The 21,799-nt window shown below is 40.5% G+C and overlaps 2 protein-coding genes across 3 annotated transcripts; both read left to right on the top strand.

Moving 5' to 3' along the window:
- Positions 1–25: 25 nt before the first annotated feature.
- On the top strand, positions 26–3,241 carry hoxc5a (homeobox C5a). Its single transcript, XM_067526660.1, has 2 exons — positions 26–986; positions 2,183–3,241. Exons 1-2 carry the CDS (start codon positions 509–511, stop codon positions 2,389–2,391), a joined length of 687 nt encoding a protein of 228 aa, XP_067382761.1. The 5' UTR covers positions 26–508; the 3' UTR covers positions 2,392–3,241.
- A 5,339-nt stretch (positions 3,242–8,580) lies between these two features.
- On the top strand, positions 8,581–21,757 carry hoxc4a (homeobox C4a). Of its 2 annotated transcripts, XM_067526655.1 has the most exons (3): positions 8,581–12,347; positions 12,856–13,210; positions 21,621–21,757. In XM_067526655.1, exons 1-3 carry the CDS (start codon positions 11,912–11,914, stop codon positions 21,622–21,624), a joined length of 795 nt encoding a protein of 264 aa, XP_067382756.1. In that variant the 5' UTR covers positions 8,581–11,911; the 3' UTR covers positions 21,625–21,757. The 2 variants fall into 2 exon arrangements, with proteins under 2 accessions (XP_067382756.1, XP_067382755.1); XM_067526654.1 differs by lacking the exon at positions 21,621–21,757 and having other exon boundaries at positions 8,602–12,347; positions 12,856–14,676.
- The last annotated feature ends 42 nt before the right edge of the window (positions 21,758–21,799 follow it).

Here is a 21,799-nt window from a genome sequence, read left to right as displayed (position 1 = left end):
TATTATGATGGTTATTGTTGTTATTATTGTTATGTCTCTGATGGTGGACTTTCAGTGTGTCAGGGGCAGAGAGGTCGGGCGGTCCTGACCGTCCTGCCCCATACCAGACACCAGATGACGCTCTTGTCTTACTGTCCTGCCCTTATTCCGCTAAAGATCCTCGTCTGGTCCTCAACAACCAACAGCTCAAAGTTTACCGGACACGTTTCCCCTATTCATCAATACCCCCATTGAGTATCAAAGCCAATTTATGACTGGCCAACATGTGCACGTGATCCCATACAAATACCCCATATTTGGGCAGCGCCCGTCGGATCAAGAATTAAAAAAAAGATACCAAAGCCTACTCCACCTATAAATCCTGGATTATTTTTTTTGAGCAGACAGCTCTGAATTCTCCAAAAGCGGCTACAAAGAAAAGCAATGATCAACAAAAACAAGGAAATAACCGCAACATACATCCCGCAGCCCACTGTAGTTTAAAAAGAAAGTATCGTGATAGTTAAAAATGAGCTCTTATGTTGACAGCTCCAACCTCATGCAAACAAGCGAGACAACTTCTCCTAACACTATGTTTAGTTTCGATCTCTCTGGGCGCAGGTCCAGCCGTTATGAGGGTGTTAATGTGAACGGGATATTCACTTGTCCCGTCCCCACGACCTCTGTTGAACGGGAGGAGATGAAAACTAGCCTGCGTGGCAATACGGATACTCGTCTCCCGTCAGGACCACAGATAACCATGGTCTCCAGTAGCTCGTCCGTGGACGCGAGCGGGCTAAACTACGGCAGCGGCACACTGCTGGGACGAGTGGGAGACAGAGACCCGGAGAGGGGCGCAAAATCCGGCGGCAACAAGAGCCAAGAAAGCGAAAGAAAAGCTGAGAAGACGCAATCGGGGAAACGGAACACAAACGTGAACCAGCGTCAGGACAGTGAGCAGCAGCCACAGATTTATCCATGGATGACAAAACTGCACGTGAGCCACGGTAAAGTTTGCCTATTTTCTAAAGTGCGACTAAGATGCTTCCCCTTATTCACTCTTAACGATGCAACACTTCTTTTCGGCCGTTCCAGTTTTCCTCTTGAGTTTTATAGGCCAAACGCAGGAAATAATAAAAACTCGCGGTCATAAATTTTATGACAAAGGCATCCATTGCTCGTAAACCTGCTCTGTTACGGTGGAGAGGTGATCTCCGGGGTTGATTTATGGTTGTATAATTGCATAAGAGAACAAATCTGTGCTAAAACTATGAAATAATATTACTAATTCAGCTCTAAGGATTTGTCTTTTTTTGAATTTGTTTTGTTTATTGTATTAGTCTTGTTTAACATCGGAATTTGTGTGTTCGAGAGAAGCTTTAGCCTTAAATTGAACTCTGGGGAACACCAATGCCCTGACCCAATCGTGAACTTTTCACCTCTAAAAGATTTGAATAGGCGTGCTCCTTCTCCATGCCTTGGAACCACTGGCTGACTATTCAGACTGCAGATGGACAGTCATCATATTAGCTGCTAAAAACAAACAAACAAACAAACAAACAAACAAACAAAAACAACAACAACAACTTCTGGGTTCTTCACATGCAAACATGCAGGAGGACACAGCAAGGTTGTTAAAATATTTAAGTCCAGTAAATAGCAAAGGCCCTTTTACTAGCATGTCTGTGCACGAGCAAGTCTATAAATGGGAATATGTACCTGGAAAACATCAGCTTCCAATTCTTTACATTTTACACATGTGTTTATTCTCATGCAATATCATACTGATGAGGAGCGGTGCTAGGCCGAAGCCAGTGTTTCTAGGGAAGCCGCCAGCTTATTAGTTGTCTCATTTCACATATTACAATACGATGATGTTTCTTAATAGTGCTGTGTTTTTTATGTTTTAATAAAAACGTAGGTAGAGGGTCCTCCTTTAAACCAAGTATATTTATTGCATCTAGTTAACCATTCTTATCAGCCTGACATAAATTTTTATAACACAAATCCACTGTAAGTAATAGAAGGTTAAATTAGGTTATATAAAGACATTAGGGAACATAAATTATTAGGCTCTTGCTTCTAATGCTTATTTTCATCCACCCCCTGGCTGTGTTTAATGTAATAATATTATTAGTGTATTATTGCATTTATTTTCCACTCTAATTTTGCTGAAAGTTAACTTATTTTAATACCACTTCAGAATCGGAGGGTAAGCGGTCCAGGACCAGTTACACCCGCTACCAGACTCTGGAGCTGGAGAAAGAGTTTCACTTCAACCGGTACCTGAGCCGCCGCAGGCGCATAGAGATCGCCCACACCCTGTGCTTAAACGAGAGGCAAATCAAAATCTGGTTCCAGAACAGGCGAATGAAGTGGAAAAAGGACTCAAAGATCAAAGTGAAGGAATGAGAGTGCATCAAGTGAACGGGGTGCATGCAGCACGTTTCCAGCCCCACAGTGCACAGTGCTGGAGTGCCGCCTGACCTCCGGATGAACTGCTAGGAGCAATGACATCACGACACCGCTCTGTGTGCTTCATCACCAATTATGTGTCACTTGCTGCAGTTTGGGACCTAATGTATTGAGTATCACTCACTTTGATCAATCGGTTTACATTTCTAAATTAATTTGCTGCCCATGCGATGATAACCTTACTTGGCTGCAGGAAGGGGACAATAGGTTGAAGGGAGCAGGGCCCTTCACGCTGCAAAGCTTTGGTCTGCAGAGCACTGAAAAGCTGCACAATGCTACAAATAATCTATGTGTTTAATTAGGATAAGAGCAGAGTAGGCTGGGTTATGGTCTGCATCATTTCCAACTTTATATCATCAACTTGTGATAAAAAGTCAACGAATCAAATAAAGGCAAAAATAATTCAGACTGCTGTGGAAAACATAACTGGTCTGTAAGCAACAGTTAAATCGTTTCCCAGCAGTTAAAAAAAAACGTCTTTTCCACCTCTGTTTTTTTTTTTCTTCTTCTAAACGTGCAGCAGCTGGAACGTGGTTGGATGTGCGGTGTCTGTTTGTGAATGGATTTCTGTGAAGGCGGCGTCCATGTTTTTGTTTTATCCGTGTGAATATAAATCTTTATGTATAATTCAGCGACTGTATGTGGTGATATTGTGATGTGCAATGGAACAATTTCTTCTTCACTACATGAAACCTTATGGTGCCTGTTTCACACAAGGCCTAGAACAACTAATAGATGACTCATGTTGATTGTAACCAATAAAATCTCACCATTAAAAGCATAAAAATAGCTATTGTCATATGTAAATTTATATTAATTTATATCTTCTACATCTTCTAACTGTATTAACCTCTTTAAAATGGGATAATTTTAAGAGTACATGCTCTTATGTGTTATTCTACTGTCGCCGTTTCTTTAGTCTGACCCGGATTTCACTGACTGACAAACGCTCTCTGAAGTTTAAGGCCCCCATAAAACTTTATTGCACCCTTTCCACCGCTCCACCACAGGCTCTGTTTCCTGTTTGGCCAGGAAAGGAAGGGACACACTAGCCTGTGATAACATTCGCCCACAGCACAACATAGATGCAAAACTTTGGTTTCCTGTGGCCGCAGACTGACGCGCCATCGTTGTTGTGGCCATATGGCCACTTTATGGTATCGCCCTGCTCTTTAATCCTGACATCATTACACTGTAGTTAAAATAACACTATCTGCTTCTGTAGAGGACATAAAACTATGCCAGTTGCCGGGTACCTGATTCAGCAGCAGCTTTAGTACACGCAGCAATGTGACGCAGTACAGCCCAATATTATGAGTAATATCTGTCTAACACTGCTTAAAGGAAATAAAAATCAACTCACCTCCCAAACTAAGCTTCCTAAGCTTCACCTTCCTTGACGGTTATGAGAAGTGGTCAGCGCAGCGTCCACTTTCTCTGCGCTCTGTTAGGCCTAACCTATACGTGGACAATGTATTGAATCCCTTTTTGTATGTCTTTCTTTTAGGGTATTTTAAAGTTTACAAGGTTACATATGCCAATTGCCCCAAGCAGGGTCTGTGAATGGTGCATAGGAAGCACGTGGTGTCATTTAAGTGGGTTTTATGGCCTGGAAGAGCTGACAAACCTTCGATATATACACATCATATATAATCTTAACTGTCCGGAATCGCAGCTGCTGGCTTCCCCTTATCTGAGGAAGAAAGGGCTTTGTGGCAGTGAGGATGCAGTACCTTTCTCCGGACTGTGTGGTCGGGTGGTGCGGAGGACAGAGAGCTGATGCAGTAAGTTGCTTATAACTTTGAATACAGGCCTGCGACTGTGCTGTTATTTCATTGTGAAAAAAATACGGTTTGTGTTTTACATTAGTTTAATTTTTAGTGCATGGTTGTTTTGACGATTAACTTTAAATCTAAACGGATTTATTGACAGTCATTACGTGTTATAATTGTAGAACAACGATGAAAATAACTGCTCATTGTGAGATATTCTAGAATATGTTAGCTGTCGCAGATTTAACCCTACAGAAAGCGAATAATACATAAATGTCGAACTCAGTCATTTTGTTGACATGTAGCTAATTTTTAAGCAGCGCCATCTCCAAATTGTTTTTTTTTTTAAAACGTACACAATCTGAATGTTGTAAATGCCTCGCAGCATATTTTGAACAGAGTAACACTCCGTTTAATTCAACAGTTTGTTAGTTTGCTTTGCATGTTAGTTCTGCCACTAATAGAGAATAAAAAATAGGTGAAGGGAAGGCTACTGTGATGAAAGTGAAAAGTCGGCCAGAACTATTGAAAATCATCTGGCGTCCAGCTTCAGCATCCACTCCACCCTCTCTCTCTATCTCTTTCTCCCTGTCTGCCTGTCTACCACAGACTCACTCTCTCTCTGACACACCCACCTGTATTGTTCAATAATTTTAAATTGGTTTAATTGATAGTAAAATCTTGTAGTTTTGTGCAGTATCTTAGCTTCAACAGAATGTGTAATTTTAATAATGTCTTAAATGTAAAATGTGACTCGTACTGTGGTTATTATGGCTCCACTAAAAGATCGTAAGCATCCAAAAAAAGTCTTCATGTTGAATTGCTTCATCAGATCGTTTGACCTTGACATGAGGTTACTGTCACGAGTCCCTCTTGTTTAGGGTCATGTCTGGGCCAAGAGATGCGCTTGATTCAAATATACATTTGAATCAACAACATTTATATAGTGATAATAGTAGTAAAATGTTGCATTGAGTGCCTGTTTTACAATACTGCTCCTTTCTTGCACAAAACACAACAATTTCTTGTGCATTTTGTTTGTTTTTGTGATTCCCTTTTATTCTTTTTCACTTGTTGTCCACACTGCAGGGGCAGATATTACTGAATTAATCAATTTGGAGACTGATGAGACACGGTGATCTTATAGGCTCGATAATTTTCTGTTGCTCTATAGGGCACATCATTTAATTGCCCATGTGTCTTAGAAAGCACTTCAGCCTTGATAATCAATGTGTAGAATTGTGAATGAGTAATTTTGATGTTAACTCCTATTTGGGGAGGATAGAGCAAGCTGCAGCAGTGACACACGGATATGTACCATCACAGGTTGATGTGAAAGCTGAATATCATGGAAATGGACACGTTTTTATTCAGCTCTCATATAAATTATGACTCAGGACTCGAGGTTTTGGCTGCGTTAATGCACCTTCACCTTCTACTGCATTGTGTGATGCCACAGTCCTTTACTGTATTGTTTGTTACAAGGGTGGCGGTTTTTGTTTCTGCACCTTTGCTGTCAAAGTGTACAGGGTGATTATACACTTCCAATAGGGGGCACTGTGTAACACACTCCTGTGCGGGTGATGCACTGTGGGGACAATGTGTCCAGGCTTGGGCATAGATTAGTGTGCTTTTCCTCTCAAGATTTTATTTTATTTTCCATAATGTTTGAGCATTTACACTGACTTATTAACTGCTACCAAAAGGGAGAAAATTGTCTTTATGAAGTCACAAACTAATATTAAACAATCTACAGAGGAGAAATTCGTCTTCCTCCTAAAATAGACAGAAAACGTTTTTTTCCTTTCTAATAAATTAGAAACAAATTGGATGTGTGATATGAGATCTTCACATAGTTTGCAGAATGCTTGGTATAATGGAAAGGATTTGACAGCCATAACGCTCCAGCCGTTGCATCTTGGAAGGAAACTGGAATCAAACACGTTATTTAATTCAATAGTTAATAAAAACACTTCTGCTCAAAACATTCAATGCGGTAAAAGTGAAAGCACCGTTTTCACTGCCGTGTTCTGTGCTCTTGTATTACTTTCTTTGACCTGTGGAGCTGACACTGTCATCATTCAATCCACAGAGGTCATTTCCGGTTGAGCAAAGACTTCCCTTTGTCTGAGCCCAAATAAGAACCATAAAGTCCCATTACATCGTTTTTGAATACAGTCAATTTATTTACAATGTGAAGACAAAGTCGTGATTTTTTATTGACTGTTCGTCATAATTCATCCGTGCTGAAGTGCAGGGATTTCTATTCATAGATTATTTGCCCAAGGAAACACCAAAATGCTTGTAAATTTAGTTTTACTGTCTGAAAATGACCCGTCCTAAATTTCAGATTTCTGGGTCCCAGTTCTGTAGGAGCCCACACACGTCAAAGCTTTTCTAGGGCAGCCTCCCTTTATTAATGCTAAATAACAGTGGCGATCAGAGGAAAAAGGACAGAACCAAGAATAACGAAATAAAAAGGCAACCTATCATGTTATATGTATGTAAAAACGGAGGGATCATCTACAGAAATGTTTTCGTTTGTTTTATTTTTATTTTATTTAATATTTTATTTTATTTGGGACTTTTTCACATAAGTTTTATATGCAGCACAAACGAATATGTTAAACACAACTGATGAATTCATTTTAACATAACGCGCCTGATAAAAATGACTTTACATACAATCTGTTCTTTGGTTTATTGGATGTGATTTTCAAATGTAATGTGTGTTTTTAAATCACTGATATATCTGAGGATTTGTAGAAGTTTGCGTTTCTTTAAAAATATTTTCTTTTTATTTTCCACTGAAACAGCTGCATTTATAGACAACTGTAATCTAATTTTCGTTTTCCCTTTTTTATTTTCAGACAATTCCTCGGGTCAAAAAATTGGAACCGTGGATGTTTCAGTAAGTGTTTCCCACCGCCCCAGGTTTATCCACCTGATTTAGTCGGGAGATGTGACTCTACACAGTGCAACTTATTAGGCTTTAGGTAAACATCTGGCTCCATGGACATCACGGTTACTGATGCGAGAATGCATTTGTTTATGGATTCAGATGTTTATATAAGAACTGTCACTTAACAAACAGCGTTTGTTTTCACTTGCACAAATTCATTTGTTTCGATTTTAAACCTGACTTACTTTAACAAGAACTGGAACTGGAATCACTGTCGGAATGCACGTCCTCTTGTTGCACAGATGAACTTGATTTAATACTGCAGTGTGAGTCTACAGTAAAGTACAACATTATTATAATGAACTACCAACCAACCAATGGTTTCCGTGGGGCATCTAGTATCTAAAACTACCTTTCCTCCCCTGGCTGCTGCTTTCAGAGAGTATTCATATCCAAGTAGTCTCCAGTCTATCTGCATTTCATTAAAACTTTTTATTTTAACTGGACGATCTGGCCTAACGTTATTACACCTGGGGAGAGTAAATGTGTAAAGGCTATTAGGTTAAGGGTTTGATTAAAAGCGCATTGCGTTTTCATCTGGGAGCGAAATATTACAGCTATATCTGCATCCAGGTCAGGTGCTGCTGCGCCACCAAATTAAAAACGGCCGTGCATGGACAAAACAAGCACCTTCACATAGTTTTGCACAGATTTATTTTGCTTACTTATGTACATGTGTGAACACGCTTGTACGGCTGTTATTTTGCAGGGAGAGGGAAAGCTTAACAATTTCTCAAATGAACAAATGAAACATCAAATTAGTCCGCCTGAGGGCCTCATTTTTTGTACTTCTACATTATAACTAGTTATTGAACTAGGTGCACGATCTGAAAGCCATTTGTGGGGAGAAAGAATTCATTGCTGTCTCTCCATCAATAATCCTTGGCAGTGAACTATTGGAACCAGTCAAACGCGAGGGGTGAAACGCGGGTCAGGCTGTCTAACTAATATTAAAATGCGTCCGCCAGAGCGCATGGGGCGAGAGGGAGTATGTGTTGTGCGTGCAGCTCCTTCACAGTGGTTGGTTGTACAACAAACAGCATGTATTTAGATGAGCATATGACAAAACCAAATAAACATTGTTCGATTTTTTTAAACTAGCATTTGCTCATCGGTTATCTGTTTTTGTCCTAGGATGCTTTGTTTTTCTATAGCAAAATCTATTAAATTGATACAGAGTCGAGAGAAATATGTGGATTGAGATGTTTTTTGACAGTGTTTAAAGTCTCTTGTGCATTTCCTCTGTAATCAATTCCATTGATTCACAATACGAGCATGTTTGCTGTTTTTAATAACCCCGAAACAGGTCACATGTCTGATATTGCATTTTTCATCCGAGGCTTTTCTCATTAGCTTCCAGAGTGGCAGGAAGAAAGGTTACCGAGCGGTCAGTATGGTAATAGCAAGGAGAAGAAATGGTTGGGAACAATAGAAACTTATTTTTCATCTGCGCTGTCACGCCATCCCTTTGTATCCGCCGTGTTTGTGACTGAATATTCATAACGGAGCTACCTCAAAGGCCGAGGTTGAATGTGGAGAAAAGAGACCCTGTTGTCCTCTGTACACAGCGAGTGTGAGTGTGCGCGGGCATTTTTATGTAGGAATAATATTATAGGGGGGAAGATGTTTGAGCGGTGTTCGTTGTAATTTGCAACTGTGTTAAGTGTGGAGCACAACTGTTTTGTGTGTGAGTAACATCTGCTTTGGCGCACGCTTTGTGCACATTTCATATTTGCACTGAAGTAAAAACACTAATCTCAACTGCAGACAAATCCTTTTTCAAACCGGATAGACTGATGACAGAAAAGTTTCCCCGCGAGATCATCTTTGCAGTTTCTTGCCTAAAACATGTTAGTTGTCTATATGTACCCTGTAGAACCGAATTTGTGTGACGTACAGCCAATCGCAAATACGTCTCTACAGGAATACATGGGCAACTGCAACACCACGCCAGCCAACGGATTCTCCTGCTTCTGCTCATCTGCACGTCTGTCTAGCTTTTCCTGCTACTGCACGTGCAGTCCTCACTGATATAACCATGCAGATAGACCCATGCACCAGCAGCGCAATCACATTGTCACAAAGTGTATTCATAGTCCAGACAGCAATAGATTGTGTGGGAAGGCCACAGAGAGTAAGCCCATGTGTGCAGTGTGCGGCTACTACTGTGTCAGACCCTGTAAAACACGTTAGGAACCAGGGGTCGTTTAAAAGTGACTGATTTACAGCTTTTATGGCTCTATAAAACGCCTCTAACATCCTCACTAAGGGTAATAGAAATGTCGTGCGCATTCTGTGCAAACAGGACAGCCAGAAATATGTCGTTTCACGTCGTTTTTAACCATATTATGTAATAATTGCTGTGAAATAGATACAGCCGTTCACTTGCAGTACGGAGCTGTTTACTAATAGATTGACTTCTTGCACATCTTCTGTTCAGGCTTAAGGTTTCTTCAAATGGGACATTATTATTATTATTATTATTATTATTATTATTATTATTATTATTATTATTATTATTATTATTATTATTATTATTATTATTACTTTTCTATTTGTAATTTTGGATTGGATTCCTCAACAACTGTACCCATAAAAATGAAATAATAGCGGGGTAAATATTGTCTGGATGTTTTTAGGAGTCTTCTAAGATTTTAGGCTTGTTGTGAGTTATTTTCTCTCTCCCTCACCGAGCACAGCTCACTCTGATATCAGAATAGAAAGCCTGCAGCACATGATAAGTTTATACAGCCAGGCAGTATCAGTTTACAATACAACTACAAACCTCCATTAACGGGGCTGATGGTTAATGCTTCTTGCCTGGATTAACAAGGAACATTTCCAGACTGGATTTTCAAATAGTAATCATATTAGTTATATTCTATGCTTTTATTAATGTGTTGTGATTGGGACTGCAATGTAAAGATAAAGTGTAAATTGTAAGCATTTTTCTCTACATATGTAGCAGCGTTTGGTTCTTCCTCTCAGCATTTACTTTCTCAACTTTCAGCTTGTAGCTGCTCTTAAACTCTTCTCCTTTGCTTCTTACAGAGCAGTGACACTTCCCTACATCTTCAGTTTATTTGTTTGTTGCTCATGTGTTTTTATTTGGGCCATACTAAAGTTTACAACATGCCCTAAAGATTAAAGATAAGGATTAAAGTTTGTCCCAAAAAATATTTTTAAAGACACAAAACACTGCTTTAATTTGGATTGCCTTTGTTTCTTCAGTCTCCAAGCATGTCATCACTAAGTAGGACTGCCCTGCATGTGGGAGGAGTCTTCAGTCAGATTTGAGAGTGTACAACTGCACTGAAGCTCTTTGGTCTGCAACAACTAGATTAAAGTTAACGTGATTGTGACACACTAGTGCTCTCTGCAAGTAAGCCAGCAGATGTTCTGCATCTCTGTCTACTTTCTGCTTTTGGAGCTGTGACATGATAATGATCCTGCTCTGCACGGTTGTCAGGTTTGTGACACCACAGCTGTACTGTTCTGTGTTGGCTGGTCTGTGATGTCACAGTGATAGTGTAATGATAGTTTGGCTGTTGCAATATTGTTTAGTCTGTGGCATTAGCTCTTAGTGTTTCACAACTGTTGGACCTGTGATGTTTCTTTTTGTTCTGAGATGAATATGCTCATAAAAACATTGGAGTTTGCATACAGAGGAATTTTGCAGAATAGTCGTATCTTTCAGTAGTGGATGGTTTAAAAGGTCGAAGGGTATGTGCTACACTCTCGCATTTTTTTCACTGCTTTGTACTTTACAAAAACCAACATGATGTTTCTTTATTCTTCTTATGCTCAATATTTTACAGTATCTTATGGTTCCTGCAGCTTAGAAAAAACGTGTACACCTTTCAGTTTAGGAGACTTGATTTTATTGCAATTATTGCATTTCTGCAATGATCTCTTACCAACAGTAAATTATCTGAATATGCATAGTTTTTAAGAACCAGAGCATAATTTATAAACACAAAAATGTCTCCTCGTTGAATGAAGACATTTGCTTTGGCAACCTGACTCCTGTCCACTTTTTCCCGGGATTATAAATTATCAGGCCTATTTTCAGAAATCAACCACACCTCCAGAGCATCACACCACTCCAGTTTTTAGAGCCACCAAACCTTTAGTTTTTTTACTGCTGAAATAGGTTTAAGTAATGTCATCTCACAAAAATGATGCAGCTCTGATTCCTAAGTGTATTAATGCACCATAATCAGTTTCACAGCTCAAGTGCTCTTAATAAAGACGGTGCCTTCATTAATTAGCAGATAACCTTTATGCAAAGATCACAGCCTAACAAAATGATTGGTTTGCTATTGTTGCACCTTATCCTTAGCAATCACCTATTGTCCCTTTGAATAATTGAGACTAGGGGGTTTTGCCTGTTTTATTTTTTCCTTGGTCAGCAACTAGCTACTAGTTTTGTCCCCAAGATCAATTGCCTTGGTAACACAACCAGAGAGAGAGGGAGAAAGGGGGAGAGAGGGGGAGAGAGAGACTGAGAGAGAGAAAGAGAGAGAGAGATTTGAGCCCACAATGGCGACTGTAGGTATGCTAAATACCTCTGGTTCCTTATCCGGGAACTACCTCTTACTCTGCTATTGGGCCAGTGGGTCACGTGGTAAAAGTAACTTTACAGGGCTGCTCGCAAGTAGGAGGGCTTTATGGAGCAGAAAAACGACAAAGCTAGAAAAATTATTTTCCACTCCAGAAATTAATGATCATGAGCTCGTATTTGATGGAGTCTAACTACATTGATCCGAAATTTCCTCCATGCGAGGAATATTCGCAAAATAACTACATCCCTGAGCATAGTCCAGAGTATTACAGCCGCGCAAGGGACACTGGCTACCAGCATCACCATCAGGAGTTATATCCTCCGCGGGCGAGCTACCAAGAGCGCCAGTATAACTGTGCAAGCATCCCTGAACCTGACACGCCAAGGGGACATGGAATACCCCATTCTGCGCACCTGCTGACAGGGAAAGGGCAACCTGCTTCATGTGAAACCCCACAGTTGTCCATGTCCCCTGCCACACCACCGGCCGCAACCTCCGCCTGCAACCAAGCTACCCCGGAGCATCCAAACAGCACAGCCTCCTCCAAGCAGCCCGTGGTGTACCCATGGATGAAGAAAATTCACGTCAGCACTGGTAGGCAACTTGTGTGTTTATGTTCCCTGCACGCCTCACGCTCCTCTCTCCCTTTCCCTCCCTTTATCAGTCCCTCTGACTCCCATCTCGTTGCCAGCCCCTGCTCCGATAGCAGGGAAGCCTTTGAAATGGCACAATTGAGGCGGATTTACGACTCGGCATTGGTAATTACACCCACCATAAATTTTATAGCCGAGGTATACTCAGGGCAGCCGTATCACCATGTGGCTTCTGCTGTTATGTATTGCGCGATGGAGAGAGGGGAGAAACGCATAAGAGAAAAAAAATCGAGCTTTGTAATCTTGCATTAATAATTTAGATCATAGTTGGGTGTGAGTGTCCTCTCATTACGCCGAGAAGTTCTTAACTCCCCATTTAAATTTTTCAAACAGCTAAACATTCACATCCAATAAATCTTTCCAGCCATATCTCAGTTGAGGCCATTCTTGTTTACCCCTCCTTTCCTCCCTTCTCTGTCTCCCTTTCTCTCCACTTCTCCTTTTTCCAGTGAACTCGGGTTACAACGGGACGGAGCCCAAGAGGTCTAGGACAGCATACACCCGGCAGCAAGTCTTAGAATTGGAGAAGGAATTCCACTATAACAGATATTTAACTCGGCGGAGGCGCATCGAGATCGCCCATACCCTGGTTCTCTCCGAGCGACAGATTAAAATCTGGTTTCAAAACCGTAGGATGAAATGGAAAAAGGATCACAGGCTCCCTAACACCAAAGTGAGATCCTCCTCTTCCTCCTCCGGGTCCAACACAAGCTCAGCAGCCGGCGCTGTTGCCGCTGCCTCGGCCACTAACACTGGGGCCCCCGACGAACTCACCGGAGCACAGCATGGCGAGGATATTACCAGGTTATAAAACCACGAACCACAACCGGGGTAGAAAAAGGAACTGGTTATTTATAGAACAGTTATATATTTTGTTTTCGTAGCTATCTTGTGCGGTTTCCTTTAAGTCCAAAGTTATATAAAATGCATGTTATATAGCATGGATTACTGCGAACACCGATGGATTATTTTTACGTGACACAGGGTTTAATTTATTTGAAGCTCAATTAAAATGATGTTTTTTATTAAAAATGTTTTGAATGAAGGAAAAAAAGTAGAAAAAAATATACATTTTATCAAAATGTTATTGTGGGCTATTCTTTTGCCCTGCTGCCCAAGGTGAAATGCACAATCTATTTATTTCAAACAACACTGGAAGGAAATCATTATAATAATAGTTATTTTTGGTATAAAAAGCTGGAACACAACATTGATCTTGAACTTGTATGTTTAGGATAAAATTGTGTGATTTACCTCGTGTATTTCAGAAACAGGATTTTGATTTACAATTTAGTTTTGTGGTGTTGATGTTGTGTTTAGACCGTTAAAAAGCAGATTATTGTGAAATGCAATAAACGGAGTTTAGTGTACTTGTGCTAATCATATTGGTCAATAAAACAGTCAGTGTCTACTAGTTTTATATACGTTTGATCGAACTTCATTTGAGGCAAGATGAGGGTCACTGTTGTTTTGGCTCTTTGGAGTAATCTCCCCAAAGGTGTACAGACTTGTTAATATTTGAACATTTCATTAGGGAAACGAGAATCACTGTGTTTTCAGACTGTGTTTATTAACCCTGCAGCTCCTATTCTTACGTTTTTACATTAGCAATGTGCACAGCCTCTATGTGTGTGTGTGTGTGTGTGTGTGTGTGTGTGTGTGTGTGTGTGTGTGTGTGCGCGCGCGCGCGTGTGTGTTAGAGTCTCCCTCATAATGGACTAAAGTTATTTCTAAAATCTGAAAATGAAATAGTTTGCGCTGTGCATTATGTGCAACCTCATCAGTCTGAAGGGCATTCAATTAACGCTAAAGACAAGCCACTGAGGCCCTCCACTCCACACTGCACTGCCTCTGCCACGAGTGAAGCTCTCTGCTTCCTTCGTCCTGACTTAAACACAAAGCTGCATGCTATTAATTTAGAGGACATTTTGCAATGTGTTAGAGATTATAGATTGTTGTGAAAATATTCTTAATCATTTTGTATCCTAAGTAGTTGCCCTGCTTTTTCTATAATCAACTGCGCCATGAGTTTTCAAGTGTACATTTTTTAAAAACAAAACAAAAAATAAATAAAGAAAGGAACTACAGATAGATTCAATATACTGCATCATGTGGTCTTCGTTAACAGTGAGGATGGTGATGGAGTACACCAGCTGACCTTTGTTATCAGGCTCTGTAGCAGTGCCTTGGCCTTAAGGAACAGTGCTGATGTTTTCCTGTGTGCTCACTCTGTTATTTCTGCTTATAAACACTGTGCCACATTTCCGTGTTGTCTCCTCAGTGGGCAGTTTGCATACAGTGTGTGTGTGTTTGTGTGTGAGTATGTGTGGAGCAGCAGCTCGCGAGATTACAAAAACCTTCAATTTCAAAAAGCGCGCGCTAAAGGCATCTCTGCAACGTCACCGTCGGCTTTTTGTCTGGCAGCAAGACCAAGACTCTGCAGGACTGTTCAGGGCTGTAGACATGCTGGACTGACACAAACCGTTTGAAAAATACTATCACTCAAACTGCGCCTCTCAGCTGAAATGTTAAGGACTATTTTCTCTCAAACAGATGCAATCATTTTTTACGTTTTTCTCTTTTTTCTTCCCTTTTTTTGGCAGACCTCTCCAAAAGAATTTCATTTTAAACGTGACTCAAAACCAAAGACGCCCAAGAATTTGATAGATTATTGAAATTGTGACATGAATAGGCCTTATAAAATGCCTAGCCATGTGGGGGGCAGAGGAGCACAAAAGGAAGAGGTATTCTCCATCATCAATCTTTTACTCAAAGCTTTGTGGTATGTTGTGCAAAACAGCTCTGACAACAGCCAGTTCTGAATCCATATCAAATATTATGCGCCAGGCGGTATTCTTGGCCTATATTCTCGAACGTCAGAGTTAAACTGAACGTTTAAGTGAAGCATTTTAACTGCAAGCAGAGCGGGTTAAATGTGTTTCTTGGACACGGCCTTGGAAAGGCACTAGAATAGTCGTGAGACGGCGCTGAAAAATGAATCCAGAAGCCTTTATGTCGCTGGACAGATTAGAGAAATTAATGCGCTCGCCACAGTCGCAGCATCCCTCCAGTCCCTTTCTAGGCCCTGTCGCCTCCATGTCGCGAGGCTGAAAAGGTACTTTATTGAAGTTTGGGGGCGAAGTGGGAGAAGGCCGAGTTCACTTCGAGGACACATTTTCTGTCCCATTAGGCTCATTTCAGGTTGGATGGCCGACCTCTCCCACCCTGTGACCTGACTCCCGCTCTATACGTGTACCTTCTGTGTGCGCCCTCACTGGTCCCCCTTGGCCTCGGCTTTCTTTGTGGGTTTATCTGCGCTGTGCCTATAGCGAATCCTGCGGCGGGGCATCACTGAATGCGTTGCTCCCTTTGTTAATTAGAGTGACCCAGGACAGTGCTAAACTCAAGGACAGTGCTCGTCTCTGCGTCCAGCAGATCTGCAGGACTTACAAACAGGGGCCTTAACTGATCTCTAACTAATCTTCCGATTTGATGTGAAGTTTCTTCCAGCTTTCGTTCAGCTTTTGTAATTATCCAAGACGTGCATTAATAGGATTCCGTCAAGTAAGTTTGGGATAAAAGAGAAATAGACTTGTTGTACATGTTTTTTTTGTGTGTGTGTGGTATTACATATTTGCATCTGATCAAACTAAGATGTGATTTAGATTAGAACCAAGATAAAAATCCAGACACTCTCAGGCATTTGTTGCTTAAAGTCTTCAAAAACAGAAGGCAATAAAAATAGTTCGTGTGGTCACATGACTTCTGTGTCTTGGGACAATAGCTGGTCTCAGGTCAGCACACTGAACAGTAAGCTGCCAATTATAGCCAGGTGTCTGTGACAGTACTGGGACAGCTGCTCGTTGTGATTAGTTTATGGACAGGGACCTTCAAGTAAGTTATAGCCACCCAAATAAATAAATAAATAAGTAAAAAAGGAGAGATAAATTCTCTAATTTCCCTCAGAAAGAAGAGAATTAAACTTTAGTGACGTTTTAATATTTATTGCTAAATGCTCCCAAGTAAATCGATGATTGAAAACCTTGATATGCTGTATTTCTTAGTAATTCAATGATTTCTGTTTATTGAGAAAAACGTTTGCTGCCAGCACCATTAATTTTTTTTTTTAATACACTAAGCAAATGTTTAGTCTTTCTTATGCAGCCACGACCAGATATTCAGCATTGACGGAAAATATTTGACGGCATGCCTTCCAAGATAAACAATTGGCACTGAAAGTCAAACAACTAAAGTCATGTACCTCATGTATATGTTATAATTCAGCCTCATCCTCGTGTGTCCGAGATTACACGTGAAGCTCAAATGGCACCCTGAACAATGACGGGGTGTCCCTTTTTTTTGAGCTTTGAAATTGAGGATTTGTATAAAGTGGAGGCAAAGTACACGAGATATAATTTGCGGAGATTTTCTTTCTTGACTTTTCGTTGACTTTGCCTTTGCAACATAAGGATTTAACTAATACATGCATACAACGCCTAGTTGGATTTATTATGGAAACAAACAAAACGTGTGAATTTGAATTATTATTTAAACAAATGCTGGCGTCGTTTGTCAGACATAAATCAACCCAGTGTCATGTTTTGTTATTAAACCTCGCTGTCCTTAATATTTACATAGATATTTATTATCATAAGTTTTAAGGATATAATGGCACATTGTACTGTTTAGCTCACGTGTTTACTTTTCTTTCCAAACTTGATCCAAGCGAGCAAATGATGCATCAAAACTTCAAAGTCATACAGTCTTACCTGTCTGAAGATCAACATGAATGAAACAAAACCATAAAATCCGCGACTGATTGCTTCACATCTGTCTTTTTATGAATGAGTGCCCATATGCTTTGTTTAAAATAACCTCTCGATTTTTAAAATTTTTTTATCCAGCTGTTTAGCTTTAAGCAGCCCTGAATCTGTAGAATAACTTTGAAGGGAAGCAGTTATTCCCAACCTCACCGCCTTGCAGGAATATCGTGTATTTTATGTGTTTGAAGTTCAGTGTTTAAATTCCTTAGCACTTACTCAGCTCTAACTGGTTCCTTCTCTGACTTGAGACTCTTGAATCACACATGATTTCCAGCTCACATTGCACCGCTGCAGGCTCCCTGTGATTTATGAGCACCTCGGGCGAGGACTCTCTCTTGGAAGATATAAAAACTTTACACAAACAGCCATCGAAATGTTTGAACAAGAGCAAATAGGAAACAAAAATGATCAGCTACTCTGCCGTGGTTTGGTTTATTACCCGCTTTTATTGTCTACACAGAGTTAAGTACACATGTTGCTCCACTCGTCTCAGGTGAGTGTCTTCTTCAGCCACTTCACGTTGTAATGAAAGGTCCGGGGCCAGGGTATTGTTATGTTGTAGTGTGTTTAAACTGCGGCCATGGCAGCTGCATAAAGGCTGAGAGTTGAAATAGGGGTCACGCTGCTATTTTCCAGGGACAGCGAGACGCTCTCGCATTGACCAGCAGTGGGTGTGTCATAAATCCGTAAATCTCTCCCATCCGTTCACTCATGGGAGCAGATGCACCATGTCTCCTTCTTGTGTGCATGTGCGCGTGAGCGATGGAGGGAGACTTAAATTCATTTACATAAAACCGGATTTCAAAACTCCATCAGACACGTTGAAATGATTTACTGTCAGTCCTGGCAAACATTTCAGGCAGTAGACGACCAAACAGCTTGGATCAACACCCAGATACCCCACTGTAGACTTCAGCATCGCATCACACAGGAAATGATGGGCTGGGTAAACTTGCCTGTAATACTTTATGTCATCATAACGCCTCGGTGAGAGATATTTCATTAGCCTATTTGCTGCATCGTTGAGGACCTTAGAAATTACAGTCATTTTCCTCCGTTCAAGGTGTCACCCGGGGCCCAGACATGTGACTAGATTGAGTTATGATTATGTTATTCACTTTTCATTAGCAAAAGTGATCTGAATATGAGATGCTGACAGTATAGATCGACAATTATGTATAGGTTAAGTGAAAATGTGCTTTTTATCTGATTTGTTCTCTGCAAATGATTATCCGGTGTGTTTGTTTGGCCACCAGTTGCATTTTTACCACAGTCATCTTGCACTGTGAGCACTCCGAGGACAGCTGCTGCAGCACCAGGGGTTATATTTAAACATAACAAAGCCTATTGGTATATACAAAGCAACAGATGATGGAATATTTTTAAAGTCAAACTACTGAAAACATAGGGGACACCCCGCAGAGTCGAAATCCACAAATTGATTGACAGACATCTCACCCTCTTACAGTTTTGTTTAAAAACGTAACCCTGAGAAGCAAAGTTAAGGCCAAAGTTAACATGCATACCAGGTAAGAAAGAACTTATCCCACATCCTGCACCAGATTTCACAAGGGGAACAAAATCTATTTTTATGCTGCAGTTATTTTAAGACAGCAGATATTCTGAAAAAAAATATTTGTCTCTAGTAAAATAAATAAATAAGTCAAATTTATTTCAGCATTTTAGACTTCCAGATAGCACCTCATTGACTCTGAGCTGCAGGATTTATGTTTTCCTGCACTCTCCACAGACAGGCCAGGATTTACAGTGGGCTGTAGTATCCAACAGGCCCAAATTAATACTCTATGTTAATGCACATGCTTATGCAAAAGTCAAGACTTGTTTGGGAAATTGACAATGTGTGTCTTTTCCTCACTTATGAAGTGCAGTCTGCAAACTCTAGTCCTTTCATTTCACTCTGCATTGTTTACAGCAATATAGGGCACCGGGCCCATAAATCTTCCCCTTGCTCTGCCAAGACAGCGCCATTTGTATGCACCGTTTTAACCGACAGCATCCTCTGCCCATTAACGTCTTCTCCCCAGCTCTCTCAGTCTCCTGTTATCTGCTCGGCTCTGTCCCCTGCAAATACATTAACTGATCCGTGCTTTCGTTCAGCTCTGAAAACCAATGTTTTTAAGAGTAAGGAATATATAATTTATGGGAAGAGAAAATAAAAATACACGAATTGAGTTGCATTTTCCAGATTTTCCGCCTTTGCGTAGTTGCTGATGTTTTCCACTCTTCGTTGCCGTTTTTTCTGTAAGTTATTTGTATGAAAAATAAAAATTTATCGACGATTTCCTTGGTTGTTTGTGTCAGCAGGCGAGAGAGCGCAGAAGGTAAGGAGGAATTGTAAAAGGGTTGACACCCAGAGCGACCGGCGCGCTTTTGTGTGAGAGAGAAAAATGATTTATTGCCACTAAGACGGTTCAAACAGAGTTCACGGAGAATTGTGGTGGAGGCGCGGAGGAGCTAAATTATGGTCTTGCTGAGCTAGTATATCATAGATTCTATCTCCAATTCAGAGAGTGTGTTCAAGGGTGTGAGGTAAGGAAAACAAACCGATTTTAATTACTGTCCTCCATTTCAGCCGGTGCTGATCTACGGCCTACTTCACCTATTTAATAATAATGACAATACTACAAAATTTAATAATAATAATAATAATAATTGCTATAATGTAACTGTGATTTAGATTTTTATTTATTTTTGTACAATGAGATTGAATGATGAGATATTTATTTAACGACCATTTCCATGTGGAAGTACTAAACATGACCACAGTGTTATTACCTCGTTTACAGTTTGTAATTAAAATCATGTTTCTAACCTGAACCCTGAGCATTTTCTACACTATGGGGGGAGGGGGTCGAGGTGTATTACATTCTTGATCAGAACTGTAAAAAAAAAACATGGAGATGACTCCTCTCTGGGGCTTCAGGTAAAAAGCTCAGTGATGGTGGCAGCAGCAGGGGTGAAACGGAAAAGGGGGAAGGCTCCTCTCTTTCCAAGCTATGCAACCCTGAGTGCATAATCCATCACCGCTGAGAGACATCTAAAGAGGGCTTTCTCGACAGCTTTGTTGTAGTGAAACACCAGAAGGAACTCATATCTAAAACCTGGTTCACCTGATTGGTACAGAATAGGCTAACATTATTGCCTGCAGAACTCTCTCGTTTTAGAAGATAATTTTGGGTGCACTATTTAAAATGTTGTAATAGCTTCATTATTTCTATAGTTATTTATCTACTTGTGTACGTTTGTGCATTGTTCAAATTAAGCAGACGTGTTTTATGAGATTGTTTTCCCACAGTGTAACTAAGTTAGGCCACAATTGATGTAGCTTTTAGCCCAAATCACCTCTCAAAAAATATTTATTATGTGGGCTTTAAATTAAGTTGCAAAATTCATATTTTATTTAAATGCTCTTCGCCGTCATAGTCCTATTTCTTCTTCCCTGTGGTTGTGTGTGCTCTACAGTGAAAGAAGAGCTGAACACTGCTCTTTGTCCATCCAGCCGTGCAACAAACGGGATGTTTACCATCAAAATGTCGACACTGTTTGGCAGTTGCCTCACAGAGCCACAGACAGGGAAACTTGATACTGTACAGTGATGCCTGATTAATGCAAATGAATTGAATTGCCCTATAGAAAAATTCTCTAATGATTGCCTCCTTTGTCTTTGTGTGGCAATGACTGTCAAGTCTTTGTTTGACCACTCCCAGTGAATCTTATTAAGGCAAAGCTTCACGTCCACTCCGTCAGTTATAAGCATATGTTGTTATTTAGAGGAAAGCCCGCCCATTTACTATGGGCAGTTAAAATAGTTGCAAGTTATCAAAAATAACCGTATTGATTTTTAGGAAGAAACAAAGCCCCATCACATGCAGACTGTCAAGATAGCAGATATTTTAGAAATACTGGAATAGTGTTATTATTTTTCACTACATTCATCTGGATAAAATACTACGGAACCAAATATGTTTAAAGCATTTTACTCCTAAAAAAAAAAGGTTGCGGCTGATAGCCCGTTAGCTGTCACGCACTAAATTATTCCAGCTAGATGTATGTAGCCCGCTGTATAGGACGAAGTCGCGGCGTTTGATTTGATAAAACCTACCCCCGAAAAAGTTCAGGATGTGCAGCTGCAAGCGGTGGCTCCTTCTACTAAACGCGTCCTGTCAAGAGATTTACACATTTACAAGAAACCAACACTCAGTTTCAAATGAGACGCTCCTCAGCCACACGTCTCCCCCCTCTCAGCCATTTTTCTCTCTCCGTATAAACCCATTTCCCTCATTCTCCCCCACACACATTACAAACTTGTTGGCGTCTGTTCATATCCCATTATATTATATATATATATATATATATTTTGTCATCCCTAGGTGAGGAAACGCAGGTAGCTCATAGAAATGCTGTCTGAAGAAACATCGCAGAAGCTTCTTCGGGAGCCCCAAGTTGCCAGCGGACTAGTTTACAACTCCAGAGCTCAGTCATTGGAGGACGACCACACGTGACTACGGCACCCTTCTGGTAAATATTATTCAAATGTTCCTCATGGTTA

This window comes from Channa argus, chromosome 13 (assembly GCF_033026475.1).
Source record: "Channa argus isolate prfri chromosome 13, Channa argus male v1.0, whole genome shotgun sequence".
NCBI lineage: Eukaryota > Metazoa > Chordata > Actinopteri > Anabantiformes > Channidae > Channa > Channa argus.
Note: the sequence above shows the minus strand (reverse complement) of the source record. Positions and strands in the feature narration are given on the sequence as shown.

Coding starts and splice junctions, on each gene's coding strand:
- hoxc5a (XM_067526660.1), top strand. CDS start 509: ATGAGCTCTTATGTTGACAGCTCCAACCTCATGCAAACAAGCGAGACA. Junction 987..2,182: donor AAAACTGCACGTGAGCCACG/GTAAAGTTTGCC, acceptor ATACCACTTCAG/AATCGGAGGGTAAGCGGTCC.
- hoxc4a (XM_067526654.1), top strand. CDS start 11,912: ATGATCATGAGCTCGTATTTGATGGAGTCTAACTACATTGATCCGAAA. Junction 12,348..12,855: donor GAAAATTCACGTCAGCACTG/GTAGGCAACTTG, acceptor TCCTTTTTCCAG/TGAACTCGGGTTACAACGGG.